This window comes from Budorcas taxicolor, chromosome 2, assembly GCF_023091745.1.
Source record: "Budorcas taxicolor isolate Tak-1 chromosome 2, Takin1.1, whole genome shotgun sequence".
Lineage (NCBI taxonomy): Eukaryota > Metazoa > Chordata > Mammalia > Artiodactyla > Bovidae > Budorcas > Budorcas taxicolor.
The window spans coordinates 4218518-4236515 of record NC_068911.1 but is presented as its reverse complement, the minus strand read 5'-3'; the positions used below and the strand labels follow the sequence as shown (position 1 = coordinate 4236515).

The 17998-nt window shown below is 48.6% G+C and overlaps 1 protein-coding gene across 3 annotated transcripts in view; it reads left to right on the top strand.

The window, feature by feature from the left end:
- RNF216 (ring finger protein 216) overlaps positions 1 to 17998 on the top strand; it is a 121258-nt gene that overhangs the window by 98345 nt on the left and 4915 nt on the right. For all 3 annotated transcript variants that reach the window (XM_052659983.1, XM_052659975.1, XM_052659992.1), the window contains one exon: positions 4286 to 4508. In XM_052659983.1, coding sequence (XP_052515943.1) covers positions 4286 to 4508 — 223 coding nt within the window. The remainder of the gene's footprint in view (positions 1 to 4285; positions 4509 to 17998) is intronic.

Below are 17998 nucleotides of genomic sequence, written 5' to 3'. Positions count from 1 at the left end.
TTCCCCAACCAGTGATCACCCAGGCTCCCACAGTAAAAGTACCAAGTTCTAACCTCTGGACCACCAGAGAATTCCCAGAGTTGGTTACTTTTTGAAAGCATAGCCCCCAGTCTGACTTTCCTGTCCATTCCTGCTACCAGCTCCATTCAGCATGTTAGTGTGCTGTAGACACTTGGAACATAGCTTGGAAGGCTTCTCTTGGCTTAGGCATTGCTTAAACCTGGCCTTTTGTCTCAGGAGTGAATGGATCAGAACCACATATCCAGATGTGATACATGTTAATTCCAAAATGCAGAAAGGCCTCCCAGATGTCTGGTTTCTTTCTTCATGGTGGGAATACAAAATACAGCAATGTGTGGTTAGCTCTGGGAGGAATAATAGCCTGATATATACACACCTGACCTCCAGACCACCAGAGAGTCATAGAAATGAGAGACATCTGTACTTTTAGGGGGTTTTCTCCCATCCTCTGCTGTGCATATACCATGTTAATGTACTAGGGTACCTGCTGCTTCCTGTTCCCTGGGTTCCAGTTGCATGTCATTAGAGTGGTGGTCGAGTGTGTTATCTGTTGGGTGACAGATGATCAAGATCCTTACCCACTGCTTCTGGTGTTCTCGGCTTATTGGACAGAAAATAAAAGCATTTTCCGGATCCATAGCTGCATACCAGTTCCCAGAGGTTCTGTTTGTTTGCTGCTCTGGTGACATCTGGAACAGCAGCTGCAGTGAGAGCTAGCACCTGGTCAGGCCTGTGGGGTGCCGTGGACCTATTCCTCAGTACAGGCCAGTCAGAGGAGTAAAGGAGATACGTTGGGAATCAACAGCCCGGCGTCTTGGAAGCTTTTGATGGTGGCACCAGTCTCAAAGATGGTCACAGGAATCTGGTGTCACCTTTTGTGGGAAAGGGTGCTCCAGGGGCTTCTACTTCTTCTCTGCCGCCCGCCCCCCATAGCCGTTATGCCAGGGACCAGAGAGCCAAGGGACCCCAGTCGCCTACTGTCAGAAGAAAGAAACAACAGGGTGCACACAGGGCATAACGAGCGGCTTATTGCTGAGAAATAAGGTACAGCATAGTGAGTGGCATGAGGTGAGGCAGGTGCTCCAGCGAGACTTGTACAGAAGTGTTGGTAGCAGCACTATTTGTGTTAGCCAGATGAAGGAAACAGCCCAGATGTCCAACTGAGGAATGGTCAACCAAGTGTATTACAGCCATAGAGTAGAGTGTTATTCCAGAGAAGGCGGTGGCACCCCACTCCAGTCCTCTTGCCTGGAAAATCCCATGAGCGGAGGAGCCTGGTAGGCTGCAGTCCATGGGGTCGCTAAGAGTCGGACACGACTGAGCGACTTCACGTTCACTTTTTACTTTCATGCATTGGAGAAGGAAATGGCAACCCACTCCAGAGAATCCCAGGGATGGGGGAGCCTGATGGGCTGCCGTCTGTGGGGTCGCATAGAGTCGGACACGACTGAAGTGACTGAGCAGCAACAGCAGAGTATTATTCAACTATAGAAAGGGAGTGAAGATACTTGGCTACACCACAGATGAGCTTTCAAAACAGGCTAAGTGGAAGAAGCCAGTATGAGAACGCCACATGTTAACGTGATTCCATGTATATAAAGCACTCATCGGCATCCGAATATTTGCCTCTGTGCAGAATAGGCAAACCCACTAGAGACAGAAAGCGCATTAGCGATTGCAGTGGAAAGGGGGTTGGGAAGAGTGACTGCTCCATAGGTCCCAAGCTTCCTTGGGGGATGATGAACGTGTTCTGGAACCAGAGAAGGGTGATGGGTGTACAACACTGGGAGTATACTGGGTGTCCCTGAATTGTATACCTTAAACTGGATAAATTGGTTAATTTTTTGTGTCATGTCATCACCAAAAAAATACATATATATGCTCATGAAGGAACGCCATTTAAGATTTCAAGTAGCATGTGCCGCAAGGAATAGACAGTGCCCAGAAAGTGCTCCCAGTGCACTTCGGTAGTGGTGAGAACAGAGAAGCAAGGGATCGCGGACTCGTGATTGGTTGTGTAGAGGGGGGCAGTGGGCCTTCCTGTTTGGACACAAGGTCAGCACACACAGCTGCAGCTCAGGCCTCACTTCCTTTCCTGCAAACGATCACATCCTGTGGGCCTGTTTGCTTCCTGCCTAGTTTAGAATTGACTTGCCAAATCACCCTCCTCCCAAAAAAGCCAACTATGATTTCTCCCCAGTGCCATTTTGCACTTTCACACCACTGGATAGGTGGTCACCAAAACCCCTTAAGAGCAGTCCTTTTTTGCGACAAGGTCATTCCGGTCACGTCTAGTACTTTTGTTTTGCAGAAATGGATTTGAATAGATATTCCTGCAGTGTGAACAGCTGTTTGAACATCACAATAATGTTGAGTTGTATGTGTTCTTTATATTCCTCCATCCATTTAGAACTACCTTGACTTCCCCCCACCACACCCAGTATTATTTCACATGGACGACTCACAGCTTGGTGAACAGAGCAGGCCTGTGCTTTCTTCCGAGAAAGGACAGTGTGCTCTTGAGCCACTGCTCTCCCACACTACAGCCTGAGGAGCTGCCCAGGTAAGAAGTGAGCCAGTCCCAGGCCGCTAGAGCGCAGCGGCTTCAGGCCAGCCCGCAGCCTCCAGGGTGTGCTTACCCAGAAAGCTCCTGCTAGGTAGAAAATTGCAGTTGTGCTGTGGTCACAGCTTTTCAGAGGGCAGACCTTCTCATCAGAACCTTGTGAGCCTTACGTGGAGGGTTGAGCAGTGTGTTCACAGTTGCTGAGCTCACTGAAATCATGAACATGTATACAGTGTTGACAGTAATAAACTCACTTTTAAAAATCTTGTCTCCTTGACCTTGTTTCCTATTCAGTAAAACTGAGAACTCATTTGTTCTTCTGTAACTTGAACTGGATTTAAATTCTTTCAAGCCAATGTTCTCCCTTTATTTTGGACCATTCAGAAATTAGACCTCAGTGAATAGCAGCCAATTTCCGAATGCATTTTTTTCTGTTTTTAAACACATGATCTGGCTTTTGAGGAGCATACCACAATAGTCTTCTGAACATCGGTGTTTAAAAACACTTGCCGGCCCCACGCTCACCTAGCTGCTCCTCCTCATTAGCAGAAAAACGGGGAGTGGTGGAAGGAAGAAGGCTGCATTGTCTCAGCTCTAGGAGGGAGAGAGTGGATCAGAGCTCATCCCCAGACAGTTACAGTCCTTACACTGAGGCAGTTCCCTGCTTACCACTCTGGGTTCGTACTTGGAGAGGAGAAATGTGCTCAAGCAGTGGGATGAGTCCTTCAGGGCTGTGCACCCTTGGGCTCCTTCATGCTCTTCTTGGTCTTAGCAGGGACACCTTTGGCTCCTTCCCATCAGGACCATAATTCTTCATGCCAGCTGGGTACAGGCAGCACAGCCTCTGCCCTCTGTCTTCAGGAATTCAGCGCAGCAGAGGAAGACATACATGAGCATTATAGGCAACGTTGGCACGTGTTATTTTAGAGTTAGGAACAGCACCATTAGAAGTAACTAATGCAGCAGTGCCAGCTATTGAAAAAGAGCCAAGACCTGTCATTTTGACTGTAGACATCAGTTAAAGTGCCTTGGAAAGCAGGCAGCCTCCCCACAAGCTTCCCGTTGGCCGGGATTGAGTCATATGCATGCCCATCGCCTAGCTGCAAGGGACCTGGGAACGTGGGATTCCAGCATGCCAGTTTGCCAGAGGAGGCGGGCTCTGCCAACAGGAGGAAGTCATAAAGTGGCTATTGGCTGGCCCCCAGGTGTGTCTACCCTGGCCTTACGTCAGGTACTTAAAAATATAAGGTGTGTATAACTAAGGTTTATTGGCTGTCTATTATCCAGCTTTGTGTATATGTTTTTACAAGCTTTAGGAAGACCCTAAGTTTTTTTTTTTCCTCTCTATTTTAAGCCTGTTACGGACTCCTATAACAAACAGAATAATCATTCTCTAAACACCTGGTACCAGGCACTGTGCCCCAGGGTGCTTTGTTTCTTATCTGTAATCCTCTTTCAAAACACTATGAAAACGAGGAAACTGAGTCTCCAAGCAGTTAAATAACTGAAGGGTCATCCAACTGAAAAAGCGAAGCCAGTTCTGAGACTCCAAAACATAGATTCTTTTCACCCTTCACATGTCACCAGAAGAGCCAAGCAGTCATTATCTGTGAAAAGAAATACTTTCACAGCCATAATATTTTTCTTTCATCTTCGCTGCTGTCTCCAATCATGTTTTCTTTCTTTCTTTTTTTTTTAAAGTGAAGAAAAAATGACTGCTGCCCGCATTAGGAAATGCCACAAGTGTGGGACCGGCCTCATCAAATCCGAAGGCTGCAACCGCATGTCCTGCCGCTGCGGTGCCCAGATGTGCTACCTCTGCCGCGTGTCCATCAGTGGCTACGACCACTTCTGCCAGCACCCTCGCTCCCCAGGAGCCCCCTGCCAGGAGTGTTCCCGATGCTCTCTCTGGACCGACCCCACTGTAAGTGAATGAACGGCTGCCCGTCACTTTGTAGGGGGCAAGTATCGATACTATGATACAACAGAAAGAGGTCTTACACATACCTAGCGCATTTTGACCCCTGAAAAGATAGGGAACTGCACAGACTGATAACAAAAACTGAAAAAGTAGCTGAAAGCCACTCTGCAGAGAGCAGCACTCCCCTATAGTTTATAACTGAGTTCTTTTGCTCCTTTAGGGAATAGAATTTCGTATGCCATCAAAATATTTTTGAGCATAGAAAAATAAGAAATGTTTTACATGTATTTGTATAAAGCCAGCCAAATGCTGATACCAAAACCTCTCAGAGGTAACCCTGAAAAAGAAAGCTACAGATTTATCTCACTTACGAATATAAATAAAATATCACCAAATAGAAACCATGACCAGGAAAGATTGTTCCAGATGTTCAGAAATGTTCAGTATTAATAGCTATCCATAATACTTTTCTATATGATACCTTTGGATGATAAAAAGACAAATGCAGTCAACCCTTCACATCTGCAGGTTCTACATCTATGGATTCAACCAACCATGTATCGAAAATATTCAAGGAAAAAAAATTTCCAGAAAGTTCAAAAAGCAAAATTTGAATTTGCCACATGCCAGCAACTATTTGTATAGCATTTACCTTGTATAAAATGCTTCCCTGATAGCATTGGTAAAGAATCCTGCAATGCAGGAGACCCTGGTTTGATTCCTGGGTTTGGAAGATCTGCTGGAGAAGAGATAGGATACCCACTCCGGTATACTTGGGCTTCCCTTCTGGCTCAGCTGGTAAAGAATCTGCCTGCAATGCAGGAGACCTGGGTTGGGAAGGTCCCCTGGAGAAGGGAAAGGCTACTCACTCCAGTATTCTGACCTGGAGAATTCCATGGACTGTATAGTCCATGGGGTTGCAAAGAGTTGGACACGACTGAGCAACTTTCACTTCACACTTGTGTCCAAAGTCACCTAGAAGTTTGCTGCAATTCTTGTGTAAATTCAGTAGGATTTTTTTTTAATCAAAAAATTACCTATAATTTTGAAACAGACTTAATTTTTACTATGAAGCTGCACTAATCAAAGTCATGTAGACTAATGCAGGAATAGGCAGATAGATCAAAGGAAGACAGCAGAGACAGGAACAGCCCCATGAGAATTCGAAGTGATAAAATTTTCATTCAGATCCCTAGAGAAGTGATAGATTCATCCATTCTTTCATTTGTAACTACTCAGTGTTGCTAGGACTAGTCTTCATGGAGTTTACAGTCTTACTAAGTTTAAAACAAAACCCCTTCCCGTGGTTGGTGCAGTGCAGGAAGAGTCATAGAGTAATGTGGTGGCGAGTGACGGGAGCCAGAGCAGGAAGTCATCTCGGCAGACCTCTGAGAGAGGCAGCGTCTGCTGTGAGACCTGCAGGCAGGCCAGAGAAGTCGAACAGATCCAGCCTGTCTGTAGAACAGAAAAGGCCAGTGTGGCTTGCAGGTGGTGAGCGAGGGGAGGGAGGGGAGAGAGGTGGGCGCTGAAGCAGCCCGGGGGTCTCACCGAGTGGCTGGCGGGAGCTGTTGCAGGCCCGAAGGACACAAGTGACTCGGCCTAGTTTAAGTTGTAAAGGTCATGCTGGCTGCTCTGTGGAGAGGGAAACATCCAGTAGCTGTTTCGAGGGCACTGGGCAAACCATCTGAAGATGCTCCAAGAACACAAAGGAGAGATGACTTTTATAGTCTCGGAGAAGGCAAGGTCCTTCTTAGAGCTGCCTCAAGGCCAGGCTGAGAAACATAAATCCTCTTTGGCAAGACACCATAAACAAAGGTAAAGATAAATGAAAAACTGGAGGAAATAGTTGTCACACATAAATTATGTAGATACATAATATTGTTAATATGTAAAGAGTAATATGACTGAGTTAGGAATCAGTAAATATCCCTATAGTAATAAGGATCAGTTTGGATGTGGGTAAGAGAAAGCCCAGAAATAACAGTGGCTTAGACATGGCAGATGTTTCTCTCTCCCTCCTGTCTAAGTACAGTGGTGACTAGCCCAATACGGCATATAGCTGTAAAAAGTGATGCCATGTATCTATATATAACATGGAGAGAGGGAAAAAGGAAAACGTGGAAAGACTTACATGAACAAATAGCGAGTAGATGGGGTCAGAGACCCAAGTTAGCCCCGAGGCAAGTACATAAACGATGGTGAATGTTGAGCAGGCCAGGACTGCGGGACAGCAGGACGTGGGGACTGGGGCGCACGGAGAGATGGGCGCCAAAGGTTGACCATGAGTCCAATCTGAAATACTGTCCAAGCTAGGACTGTGTAAGTCAAAGATGAAAGACTTGGCTGACCACCAGTCTTGGCTCTGGTGTAGAGCATCTCCAGCAGCTCTAGTGAGAAAAGGTGCTGGGGAGTCGGGCCAGCCCCTGCTGGAAGCTGTGGCAGGCCAGGCAGGCGGCATCGTCCTCAGAGCTCCCCACAGGCTCAGAAAAGCACTGAGTTCTCTTGAAAATCCCGTGTCCTCACGGCAGGAATAGTCTCCTTCCCGGGTGGAAAAGCAGGCTGAGGAACCCAGGAGCCACTCTGACTCCACGGCCCCGTGACCCAGCAGGACTCTTAGCAAGCCTACCCTCCTGTCACTGAGGAAGTAATCGACCCAAGGGGTGACTTTGGAGCTAGACAGTCACCCTCCTGTTGCTGGTTGAGCGGGAGGAGGTGCAGCCACAGTGGGATGCTCTGTGCAGTGCTCTTCAGGGTGCCCCGCACTGCCTTGTAGCAAAACTCCCTGCCCCGGACCTGGCTATTTGCTGACTCGCTTCCTGGGTCCCAGCCAGCCAGCAGCTGGGCGCCTGCTCATCTCTAGGAACTTGGTGAAGAAATCGGGTCTTTTTCTTCAGCTGGAGCTCCTAGGAAGCATTTCTTAGGCTGCTCTCCTCTCCGGAAACAAAGAGCAGTGTGGGAGTGGCCGCGTGCAGGAGGGTGAGCGGCAGCGGTCTGGCCTCCTCTCAGCCCTGCTTTCCTTTCTGCTCCTTCTCGTTCTTCCTTCTCCTGCCACCTCGTTTCTTCCCACACGTGGAGTTGATTGTAAAGGTTTCTTTCTGTTGCCTTGTTTAGGCCACAGGTGCAACTGCCCTGTGTTTTCTTGTTGCACTGTCGTCTTCTACCCTGAGAAAGGTTCTGTATTTGCTCAGAGTAAAGTTCGAAAGGAAGGTCAGGCCAGCATAAATCCCTGCGATTTCCTCAGGCAGCCACAGCCAGAGATTTTGTTCACTTGTCCTGTTCCCATCAAAACTGGGATCAGCCCCGTCTCCTTGATTCTCACCAGGAGACCGATTGAATTCCAGCCCAGCATCTGTTGGGGCTTCTGGGAACACAAAGCCGTTCAGAAGTCCAGGGAAACAAAGCATGCCTGTCACCCTTCTCTCGGCTTAATGAGCCAGCAAGGCCGGGAAGAACCTCTCATTTGTCCGTGAGGGAGTTATCCCTTCGTAGTTTGGAAGGAAGTTGAGTTTCTGTCCTTAATGACTGCGGATTGCTTGGGAACTGAACTAACTCCATATTAGAGAGCTGTCAGTTATCTATTAGTTGCTGAAAATAAGCTCAAAACATTCAACCAAGAGTCTTGTAAAACAAGATGTTTTTTTAGGAAGCAGAAAAGTAACAGAAGCAAGTCAGACACAACAAACTACAGTTTTCTAGTTTAGGGGCCAGAATGCACAGACAAATCAAAGCCTCTAAATGAACAGACGTTATTTTGCAGTGGGGGGTGGGTTGCCCAGGGACTTCACTGGACCCAAATGTGCTGCTTTCTTGCCCATGAGTGGTTACCTAGTGGGGTTAACGAGTTACACCTTACTGTTATTAGAAGCCGTGTTCAGAGTAGTCACCTGGCAGGCTGGATTCTAGAAGTGGGACAAAATTCATAAGAGCATTTTCTCTTTAAATACAAACCAAAGTTGGTTTTATCTTGGGTTTTGGCTACCAGAAACTGCATAGAGTTGTTCTCTACAACTTCTTTGTTTTTTAAATATAAGAATTTGAGGCATGTTCAGTTCAAATAAAACCCTAGGGCTTTTACAACCAGTTTACAATTTGGCACCATTATCGCCTAGCCATTTGGTCAGGAGACTTATTTACTTTTCCTAAACCTGCAGTGGATTGAACCTGACGTTAATATGTGTGAATACATTTACTTCTGTGACTATGCTCTAAGGCAGCTGTATCATCCCAGTTGTATAAATGTAGACTTGCAGAAGATTACAGTCAGTAAAATGTGGCATGGGGAACCCCGATGGTTAGCACTCCATACTCCCACTGCCAAGGGCCCGGCTTCACTCCCTGGTTGGGGACGAAGATCTTGGAAGCTGCGTGGTGCAGCCAGACTTAAAATACAAAAAAATAGTGGCCCGTGTTGATCTCAGGTCTTCTATTCTCTCCATATCTTAAACAAAGCTGCCCACCGGCCCTCTGCCCTCAGTTGGCTCCAGCACCACCCAGCGTGGACCAGCATCTGCCTTCCTGACGGGTCAGGGGCGCTGAGGGCACTGGGCTTCTGTGAGACTCTTGTTTGAGTGGCCTGGGGAAAGAAGAGGAAGTAAAAGTATTTCAGAGAGGATTGGGAGTGAAAGGTGGAGGCCCTTTCAGGGAATATCTTCAGAAAGATACTCTAGACTTCAGGTCGATAACTAATTGTTAGTTTCAGTGTTTTTTCCCTTAACTTTTAAAATGTACCTTCTGTAGAAGAAACAAGATGGTAAGGTGAACCTCACGTCTAAATACTGTTGCCATCACAGCATGGAGGCGGGACCACTTTCTTATCCTACAGGTGAGGAACAGGATTCGAGGCACTTGGTAAAACCAGGATGCAAGCCCAGGTCTTCAGGCAGATGTTAGCTCCTTCCAGTCCCAAAGTCTCCATGCTCATGCGCAGGGGTCACAAGTACAGGAGCTGGCTGGGAGCCACCCACAGGTCCCTGAGCCCAGTGAAGAGGCAGGCCTCCATAGGTGGGTGGGGGTGGGTGGGCCCTCCCCGGCCCTCCCCGGCCCTCCCCGGCCCTCCCCGGCCCTCCCCGAGCAAGTTGCAGATGCAGAAAGGGGCCTAGACAGTGTGCCCAGTCAGTTTAGAGGTGACTCGAGGGAGGACGGCACCATGGAGGCAAGCGGTGTGGCTCAGCCCATTCGGCACTGCCTGTCTGCCTGTGTCACATTCAGCGCACGCCAGCGGGCCCCAGGCTGCGTCCTTGAGCCCAACAGGAATCACAGCATGGCCACCTTGCACGCGCCTCCAGGTTCTAGCCAGGGAGCGTTGACAGAAAGGTGTGGGTTCCAGGCCCCTCTGCCCCAAGGAGGTCTTCACAGAACCAGCCGAGAGCCGTCCAGCCTGCACTCCTCCCCAGCGCGCTGTCCGGGCCTCCTCCGCGCCCCCTCCCCGCCTCTCCAGACCCCAGCTGCACAGCACGTGCTGCCCCGGCCGCAGTTCACCCTCCTCCCCCCAATTTCCTGTTGCAGGGAGACAGCTGGCGCTGGGGGGTTAGGGTCTGGTGTTGCTTGGCGATCTGCAGCCGATCTGGGAATAATTTGAAACTAAATCCTCAGCTCTTTGGAAGCCTTTTATGAAATCATTGCAAGTTTATTAACAACAGCTGTGGCCACACATGACCTGGATCCCAGCCGCAACCCCACTCCCAAAATGGCAGGAGGGGAGCAGCAGTTGACTTGGAATTCTCAGTCCCCTCTTTAAGGGGAAGAAAAGTGAAGAAGAAAAGTAACCACCCTCCCTTTGTGGCCACAGGAGACTGGCAGCAGGCAAGCGAGTGGCCAGCCCTGGTGCCCAGACGTGTTGAAGGAAACAGGCTCAAAAGGATGTTTAAAAGCTTCACAAAAATAGCTACACACGAAGTACTCAGACATTATTTTATGAACCTTCAGCCTGTGGTGGCGATTTTGTCAATATCTGATGGGCGGAAACCTTCTCTTCTTCCCTTTAACCAGCTGCAGTTTCTTTTCATCTTCTCCCATCCAGACCCCATTCCATGGGCAGAGCTGTGGGGCTTCATTGTTGGGGGACACATTGTAAGAAGTTGGGCTTTGGGGTGGTTTTTCTTCATGAAAGCCTCTCTGCTTTTCTCCCTCACTTCTGCCGGCTGCCAGCATGCCGAGTTGGTACTGGGAGAGGCCGCCCACTGCCAGCCCCCGAATGCTCTGGCTCGCCTCACTCCCCACCCACCATGTGAGGCAGGTGTGTCAGAGTCTTCCGGGTTAGGCCAGTGTTTCTGTATCTTGCTGAGCTCAGAGGAATTCAGCGGAAGGAAGCAAAACGCTCCCCCTGTTAAGATGCAGCCGCGCGTTTCTTTATATAAAGTGTTCCTCCAGATCTCCTGGGCGGTGAGACGCCATATCCCTCTCTGCTCTGACCCTTTGTCCTCGGCACTGTGTTGGGGTGCGCCCGCCCACTGCGAGCTCAGCCGTGTTCTCCTGCCTGTCCTCATTGCGCTTGGGCTGGGGGTGGGGGAGGCGTCTGGGCTCCCCTCCCAGTGTGGCCACGAGTAGTGATGGAAGTGCTGTGGAGTCACTGCTGCTCAAGCCTGCTGTTTCATTACACTCAGTCTGAGACTTGCTTACGTGCCCATTCTGTGGATCTGCTTGAAAGGTTTCACCAAGGTTAGGAGCGGGCAGAGAAGGCCTGCAGGGTCCATCTTAGGCCGTGAGCCAAAGGCCACGGAGAGGAATGCTGGGGTGGGCATTTGCCTTGTGTCGCCACTCACCAGGGCCTGTCGAGGTGTCCAGGGTGGTGATTTGGGCAGAGCAGTCTGTCCCTCCCGTGGTTCCCCAGTGACTGAGGCAGTCAGGGTGTGGAGGGGCACTCAGGTCTCGAGGGGGCACGGTTCAGCCTCCACTCCTGCCTGCTTGCAGAGTCCGGATCTGCCCGGGCCCCTGGGGACAGGAAGCCCAGGAGGAGCAGCCAGGCCCTGCCCTGGTCCCAGTCTCACTCCTCACCACTTACGCGGTGACCTTCCGCATGTAACTGCATTGCAGGGCCTGTTTGCTCGTGGCCGGGAGAGACACGTGGCGTGCAGGCGCGTGTGAGCGAGAGCAGCACACGCAGGCAAGTGGGACCCGAGCGTGCAGCATGAGGCCTTCCAGAAGGGAACCTTGGGTTTTGCAAGTGAGATGTGGACACAGGAACAGTGGGAATTAGGCCACAATCTTCCCAGGTGTTATCTCTGCTGAGATAACTTAGTGAGATTTACTAGTGTTTTTTTAAACTCTTTTTCCTAAGATTGCTTTAATGTGTGTAAGAATCAAAACCCTGGCTTTTTGTGGCCTAAGGAAAAAATCCCACAGGACTCCAAGGTATACAGGTAACTTGGTGGCCTCATGAGGAACCGTGTCAGCAAAGCAAGGACATGCAGAGATGGCTTGGAGCAGCACCCTGGTCAGGAGCAGTAAGCGACTCCGTTACCTTGAGCCCGTGAGTCCTGTGGCCTTGGTGATGGAGCCTGGCCTGCATGTTCGGTTCCTGGCTTGTGGGCTCCCTGAGCTCTCGGCTCCTGCTGTGGGTGAGAGGGTCTCAGAGGCCAGTCAGAGACCTAATGTTTCAAGTGGTGTCACATGCACTCCTGGGTGAGCGGACCTCAAGAAAAATCAGAATTTTCAGGGAAGAGTCTCCCTCCCTGCTGTCCTGGCTGTTCACCTCCTTGAATAGAGGTATTTTATTTTGCCCTGTTCCCTTCTTTTATTTAGTAGACAAAGAAGATTTCAGAGTTACATCCATCCCAAAGAGAAGGAACTGTCTTATATTTCAAAGAGGGCAAGGGACACTCTTTGTAGAACAAAGCAGGGCCTAAAAATAGTCACCTCTGACAGTTCTTAGGTCAGGCAGTAACACTGCCTCCAGTCCCAGTGTTCCAGAAGCTTCTGTTCAAACACAGGTGGTTTAAGTGCTTGAGAGCTCAGGCTTTGAGATTGCACAGCCTGGATTCAAAACTGATGGTGTGCCTCAGTTCAGTTCAGTCGCAGTCATGTCCGACTCTTTGCGACCCCATGAATCACAGCACGCCAGGCCTCCCTGTCCCTCACCAGCTCCCAGAGTTCACTCAGACTCACGTCCATCGAGTCCGTGATACCATCCAGCCATCTCATCCTGGGTCGTCCCCTTCTCCTCCTGCCCCCAATCCCTCCCAGCATCAGAGTCTTTTCCAATGAGTCAAGTCTTCGCATGAGGTGGCCAAAGTACTGGAGTTTCAGCTTTAGCATCATTCCCTCCAAAGAAATCCCAGGGCTGATCTCCTTCAGAATGGACTGATTGGATCTCCTTGCAGTCCAAGGGACTCTAAAGAGTCTTCTCCAACACCACAGTTCAAAAGCATCAATTCTTGGGCGCTCAGCTTTCTTCACAGTCCAACTCTCACATCCATACATGACCACTGGAAAAACCATACCTTGACTAGACGGACCCTAGTCGGCAAAGTAATGTCGCTGCTTTTGAATGTACTATCTAGGTTAGTCATAACTTTTCTTCCAAGGAGTAAGCATCTTTTAATTTCATGGCTGCAGTCGCCATCTGCAGTGATTTTGGAGCCCAAAATAATGAAGTCTGACACTGTTTCCACTGTGTCCCCATCTATTTCCCATGAAGTGATGGGACCAGATGCCATGATCTTCGTTTTCTGAATGTTGAGCTTTAAGCCAACCTTTTCACTCTCCACTTTCACTTTCATCAAGAGGCTTTTTAGTTCCTCTTCACTTTTTGCCGTAAGGGTGGTGTCATCTGCATATCTGAGGCTGTTGATATTTCTCCCGGCAATCTTGATTCCAGCTTGTGTTTCTTCCAGCCCAGTGTTTCTCATGATAATACTCTGCATAGAAGTGAAATAAGCAGGGTGACAATGTACAGCCTTGACGTACTCCTTTTCCTATTTGGAACCATTCTGTTGTTCCATGTCCAGTTCTAACTGTTGCTTCATGACCTGCATACAGGTTTCTCAAGAGGCAGGTCAGGTGGTCTGGTATTCCCATCTCTTTAAGAATTTTCCACAGTTTATTGTGATCCACATAGTCAAAGGCTTTGGCATAGTCAATAAAGCATAAATAGATGTTTTTCTGGAACTCTCTTGCTTTTTCCATGATCCAGCGGATGTTGGCAATTTGATCTCTGGTTCCTCTGCCTTTTCTAAAACCAGCTTGAACATCAGGGAGTTCACGGTTCACGTATTGCTGAAGCCTGGCTTGGAGAATTTTGAGCATTACTTTACTAGTGTGTGAGATGAGTGCAATTGTGCGGTAGTTTGAGCATTCTTTGGCATTGCTTTTCTTTGGGATTGGAATGAAAACTGACCTTTTCCAGTCCTGTGGCCACTGCTGAGTTTTCCAAATTTGCTGGCATATTGAGTGCAGCATTTTCACAGCATCATCTTTCAGGATTTGAAATAGTTCAACTGGAATTCCATCACTCCACTAGCTTTGTTTGTAGTGATGCTTTCTAAGGCCCACTGGACTTCACATTCCAGAATGTCTGGCTCTAGATGAGTGATCACACCATCATGATTATCTTGGTCGTGAAGATCTTTTTTGTACATTCTTCTGTGTATTCTTGCCACCTCTTGTTGATATCTTCTGCTTCTGTTAGGGCCATACCATTTCTGTCCTTTATTGAGCCCATCTTTGCATGAAATGTTCCCCTGATATCTCTAATTTTCTTCAAGATATCTCTAGTCTTTCCCATTCTGTTGTTTTCCTCTGTTTCTTTGGATTGATCGCTGAGGAAGGCTTTCTTATCTCTTCTTGCTATTCTCTGGAACTCTGCATTCAGATGCTTATATCTTTCCTTTTCTCCTTTGCTTTTTGCTTCTCTTCTTTTCACAGCTATTGTAAGGCCTCCCCAGACAGCCATTTTGCTTTTTTGCATTTCATTTCCATGGGGATGGTCTTGATCCGTGTCTCCTGTACAATGTCACGAACCTCATTCCATAGTTCATCAGGCACTCTGTCTATCAGATCTAGGCCCTTAAATCTATTTCTCACTTCCACTGTATAATCATAAGGGATTTGATTTAGGTCATACCTGAATGGTCTAGCGGTTTTCCCTACTTTCTTGAATTTAAGTCTGAATTTGGTAATAAGGAGTTCATGATCTGAGCCACAGTCAGCTCCTGGTCTTGTTTTTGTTGACTGTATAGAGCTTCTCCATCTTTGGCTGCAAAGAATATTATCAATCTGATTTCAGTGTTGACCATCTGGTGATGTCCATGTGTAGAGTCTTCTCTTGTGTTGTTGGAAGAGGGTGTTTGCTATGACCAGTGCATTTTCTTGGCAAAACTCTATTAGTCTTTGCCCTGCTTCATTCCGCATTCCAAGGCCAAATTTGCCTGTTACTCCAGGTGTTTCTTGACTTCCTACTTTTGTGTTCCAGTCCCCTATAATGAAAAGGACATGTTTTTTGGGTGTTAGTTCTAAAAGGTCTTGTAGGTCTTCATAGAACTGTTCAACTTCAGCTTCATCAGCATTACTGGTTGGGGCATAGGCTTGGATTACCATGATATTGAATGGTTTGCCTTGGAAACGAAGAGAGATCATTCTGTTGTTTTTGAGATTGCACCCAAGTACTGTATTTCGGACTCTTGTTGACCATGATGGCTACTCCATTTCTTCTGAGGGATTCCTGCCCGCAGTAGTAGATATAATGGTCATCTGAGTGAAATTCACTCATTCCAGTCCATTTTAGTTCACTGATGCCTAGAATGTCGACGTTCACTCTTGCCATCTCTTGTTTGACCACTTCCAATTTGCCTTGATTCATGGACCTGACATTCCAGGTTCCTATGCAATATTGCTCTTTACAGCATCGGACCTTGCTTCTATCACCAGTCACATCCACAGCTGGGTATTGTTTTTGCTTTGGCTCCATCGTTTCGTTATTTCTGGAGTCATTTCTCCACTGATTGCCAGTAGCGTGTTGGGCACCTACTGACCTGGGGAGTTCCTCTTTCAGTATCCTATCATTTTTCCTTTCCCTACTGTTCATGAGGTTCTCAAGGCAAGAATACTGAAGTGGTTTGCCATTCCCTTCTCCAGTGGACCACATCCTGTCAGACCTCTCCACCATGACCTGCCCGTCTTGGGTTGCCCCACGGGCATGGCTTAGTTTCATTGAGTTAGACAAGGCTGTGGTCCTAGTGTGATTAGATTGACTAGTTTTCTGTGAATGTGGTTTCAGTATGTCTGCCTTCTGTGTGCCTCAGTTTCCTTATTTGTAGTATAGGGATTACTCAGTAGTACCAAACTTCTAGCATTGTTAAGATATCTTCATGATACATAGTAGGTGCTCAGTAAGTATTAATGCCCTTATGTCACTGTGCTTGGCACTTTATAAAGGTGAGGTCATTTACTTCTCACAGTAAACCTGCTATGGAAATGATTAGACCCCCGCCTGGGTCGTGCTGGGTCTACCAGAGGGGTCCCCAGGCCAGGGTGTGTGGAGCCTCGAAGCTAGAGTTCTTCCATCGTGCCAGCTACTTTTCTGTTAGGAAGCCAATGCTGTTGTAAGATAAAATTCCCTAGTTGGGGGAGGGGGAAGGGGGTGAGGAGGGAGCCTTCCATCCCACCTGGATTTCCTGTAAGTGACTCAGCCCCTGTAGGGGGCTGGAGGGCAGTTCATTCTGTGATCCAGCCCACGCATGCACCCCCAGGCCTCTCAGCATCTTTTTTCCTCCCATTGTTCCCAATTTCCAGCAGCCTAGGTGTGTCCTAGCTTTGCAGAATGTCAGGCCTTCTTCACCAGTGTCCTTGATCACTGAATGGTGACACTTAGAGCGCCTTGAGTGTTTGCCAAGGGCGCTCGCCTCTAGAAAAGCCTCAGTAGCCTCACGTGCTGCTTACCCGAACCCTGGAGTGTTCTGACGAGGGCCGGTCTTCACGTGCTATCTCGGAATCAACCCTGAAGCTGCCTTCTCTCTTCTTTACATTATTAATTTTTTAAGTTGTGGTAAAATATGTATAAAGTACATTTTTAAAGTGTACAGTTCAGCCTGCCTTCACTCTTGAGGAATTTTGAGGGCTCAAAGGAAACTGCTTGTGGAAGGGAATTCTACCCCAGATGAAGTAAAAAATCTTCACCCTTAGAATCTAACATACTTGGCTGAAAACGTAATTTTTTTCTTAAAAAAAAAAATATACTGAAAAGTGTTTGAGTTCTTAGTTTCTAGACATAGTGCCCTGTGACTCCAACCAGTTGGAGAAAGTTGAAATCTGAGACACCTAACCCATATTCTAGGTATAACTGACAATTTACTCAATATTTATGGTAACAATCACTGCTCAAAATAGCTGAGTGCTGACATATTCTGGTGAAATGCAGACTGTATTTAGACTCTGAAGAGCACTTCCTAACCAGGGAGAGCCAGAACGTGAGGGCAAGCGGTCCTGAGTCCACTGAGCAGTCAGAGTTACCGGTGCAAAGGTAGGAAGGGAGGAGGCCCGGGGACTCCCGGACAGTGCCGGCTCAGCCTGGCGGGCTCTGCTGTCCCTGCCCTCCGGAGGGGCTCGGTGCTGGCCCAGCAGTCTCGGCCAGCGCGGGGCCTAGGCCACTCTGTGGTCCGGAGCTGGCAGACCCGGCTCAGGAAGCTTGGCTCACACTTGCTGTGCAAGTGCCTCCGACCTACCTATTTATTTATTCAGGGGTGAACTTTTACCAGGAGCATTAGGATTTATCCCAGGAAACTTGGTGTTGATAAAAATGTGGCCGGTGCCCTGCTCATCCATCCCATTTACAGTGCTGCGCGAGACCTGGAGACTCTACTCACAGAGCACCCCTCACCCTTCATTCTTCATCCTGACAGATGAGACTCAGGAGGGAGAGGGCCGGGGGTCCAGGGTCAGTCCTCAGTGCTGTGAGAGGCCTCTGTAAGCCCACGGAGAACACCGTAGGATCGCCAGCGGGAACTGTTTGCAGCACAACCATGTGCGCTCCCTGGGGAAGGGGCCAGGTCTCCTGATTCTGAGCTGTGCATCCAGCTCGCTCAGTACACACTCCTGACTGAAAGAATTCCTACACCCACCACGTTTTCAAGTCAGACGTCGGGGACAGGGAACCACCTAAGTAGCTCTTTGGGGGTTTTCTGAAACTTTCCATCTTGCTGAAATCTTTATCCCTGGCGTTTTGGCCAGCCTTCGTCCGGTTCGTGAGGCATGCTTGCGCTGTGCTGGGTCTTTTATGCACTGAGCCCGTGCGGTCCTTACAGCAGCCCGTTCCACAGAAGAGATGCAGAGACTCGGGTGCTCAGCAGTGTGCTGGCCCAAGTCTCGCGGGGAGGGGCGGGGCAGGGCAGGCGGGGCGGGGCAGCAGCTCCTTTCTTCTAGATCACTCTTTTCTTAACCTTTCTTCCTAGGCTGGCCACTGGCAGCAAAATGCAAATGTTGGCCAGCTCCTAGCCTAGACAAGTGGAATTTACCTTGACCCTCACATGGAGGCCTGCAGTCTGCATCCGCCAACACCTGCT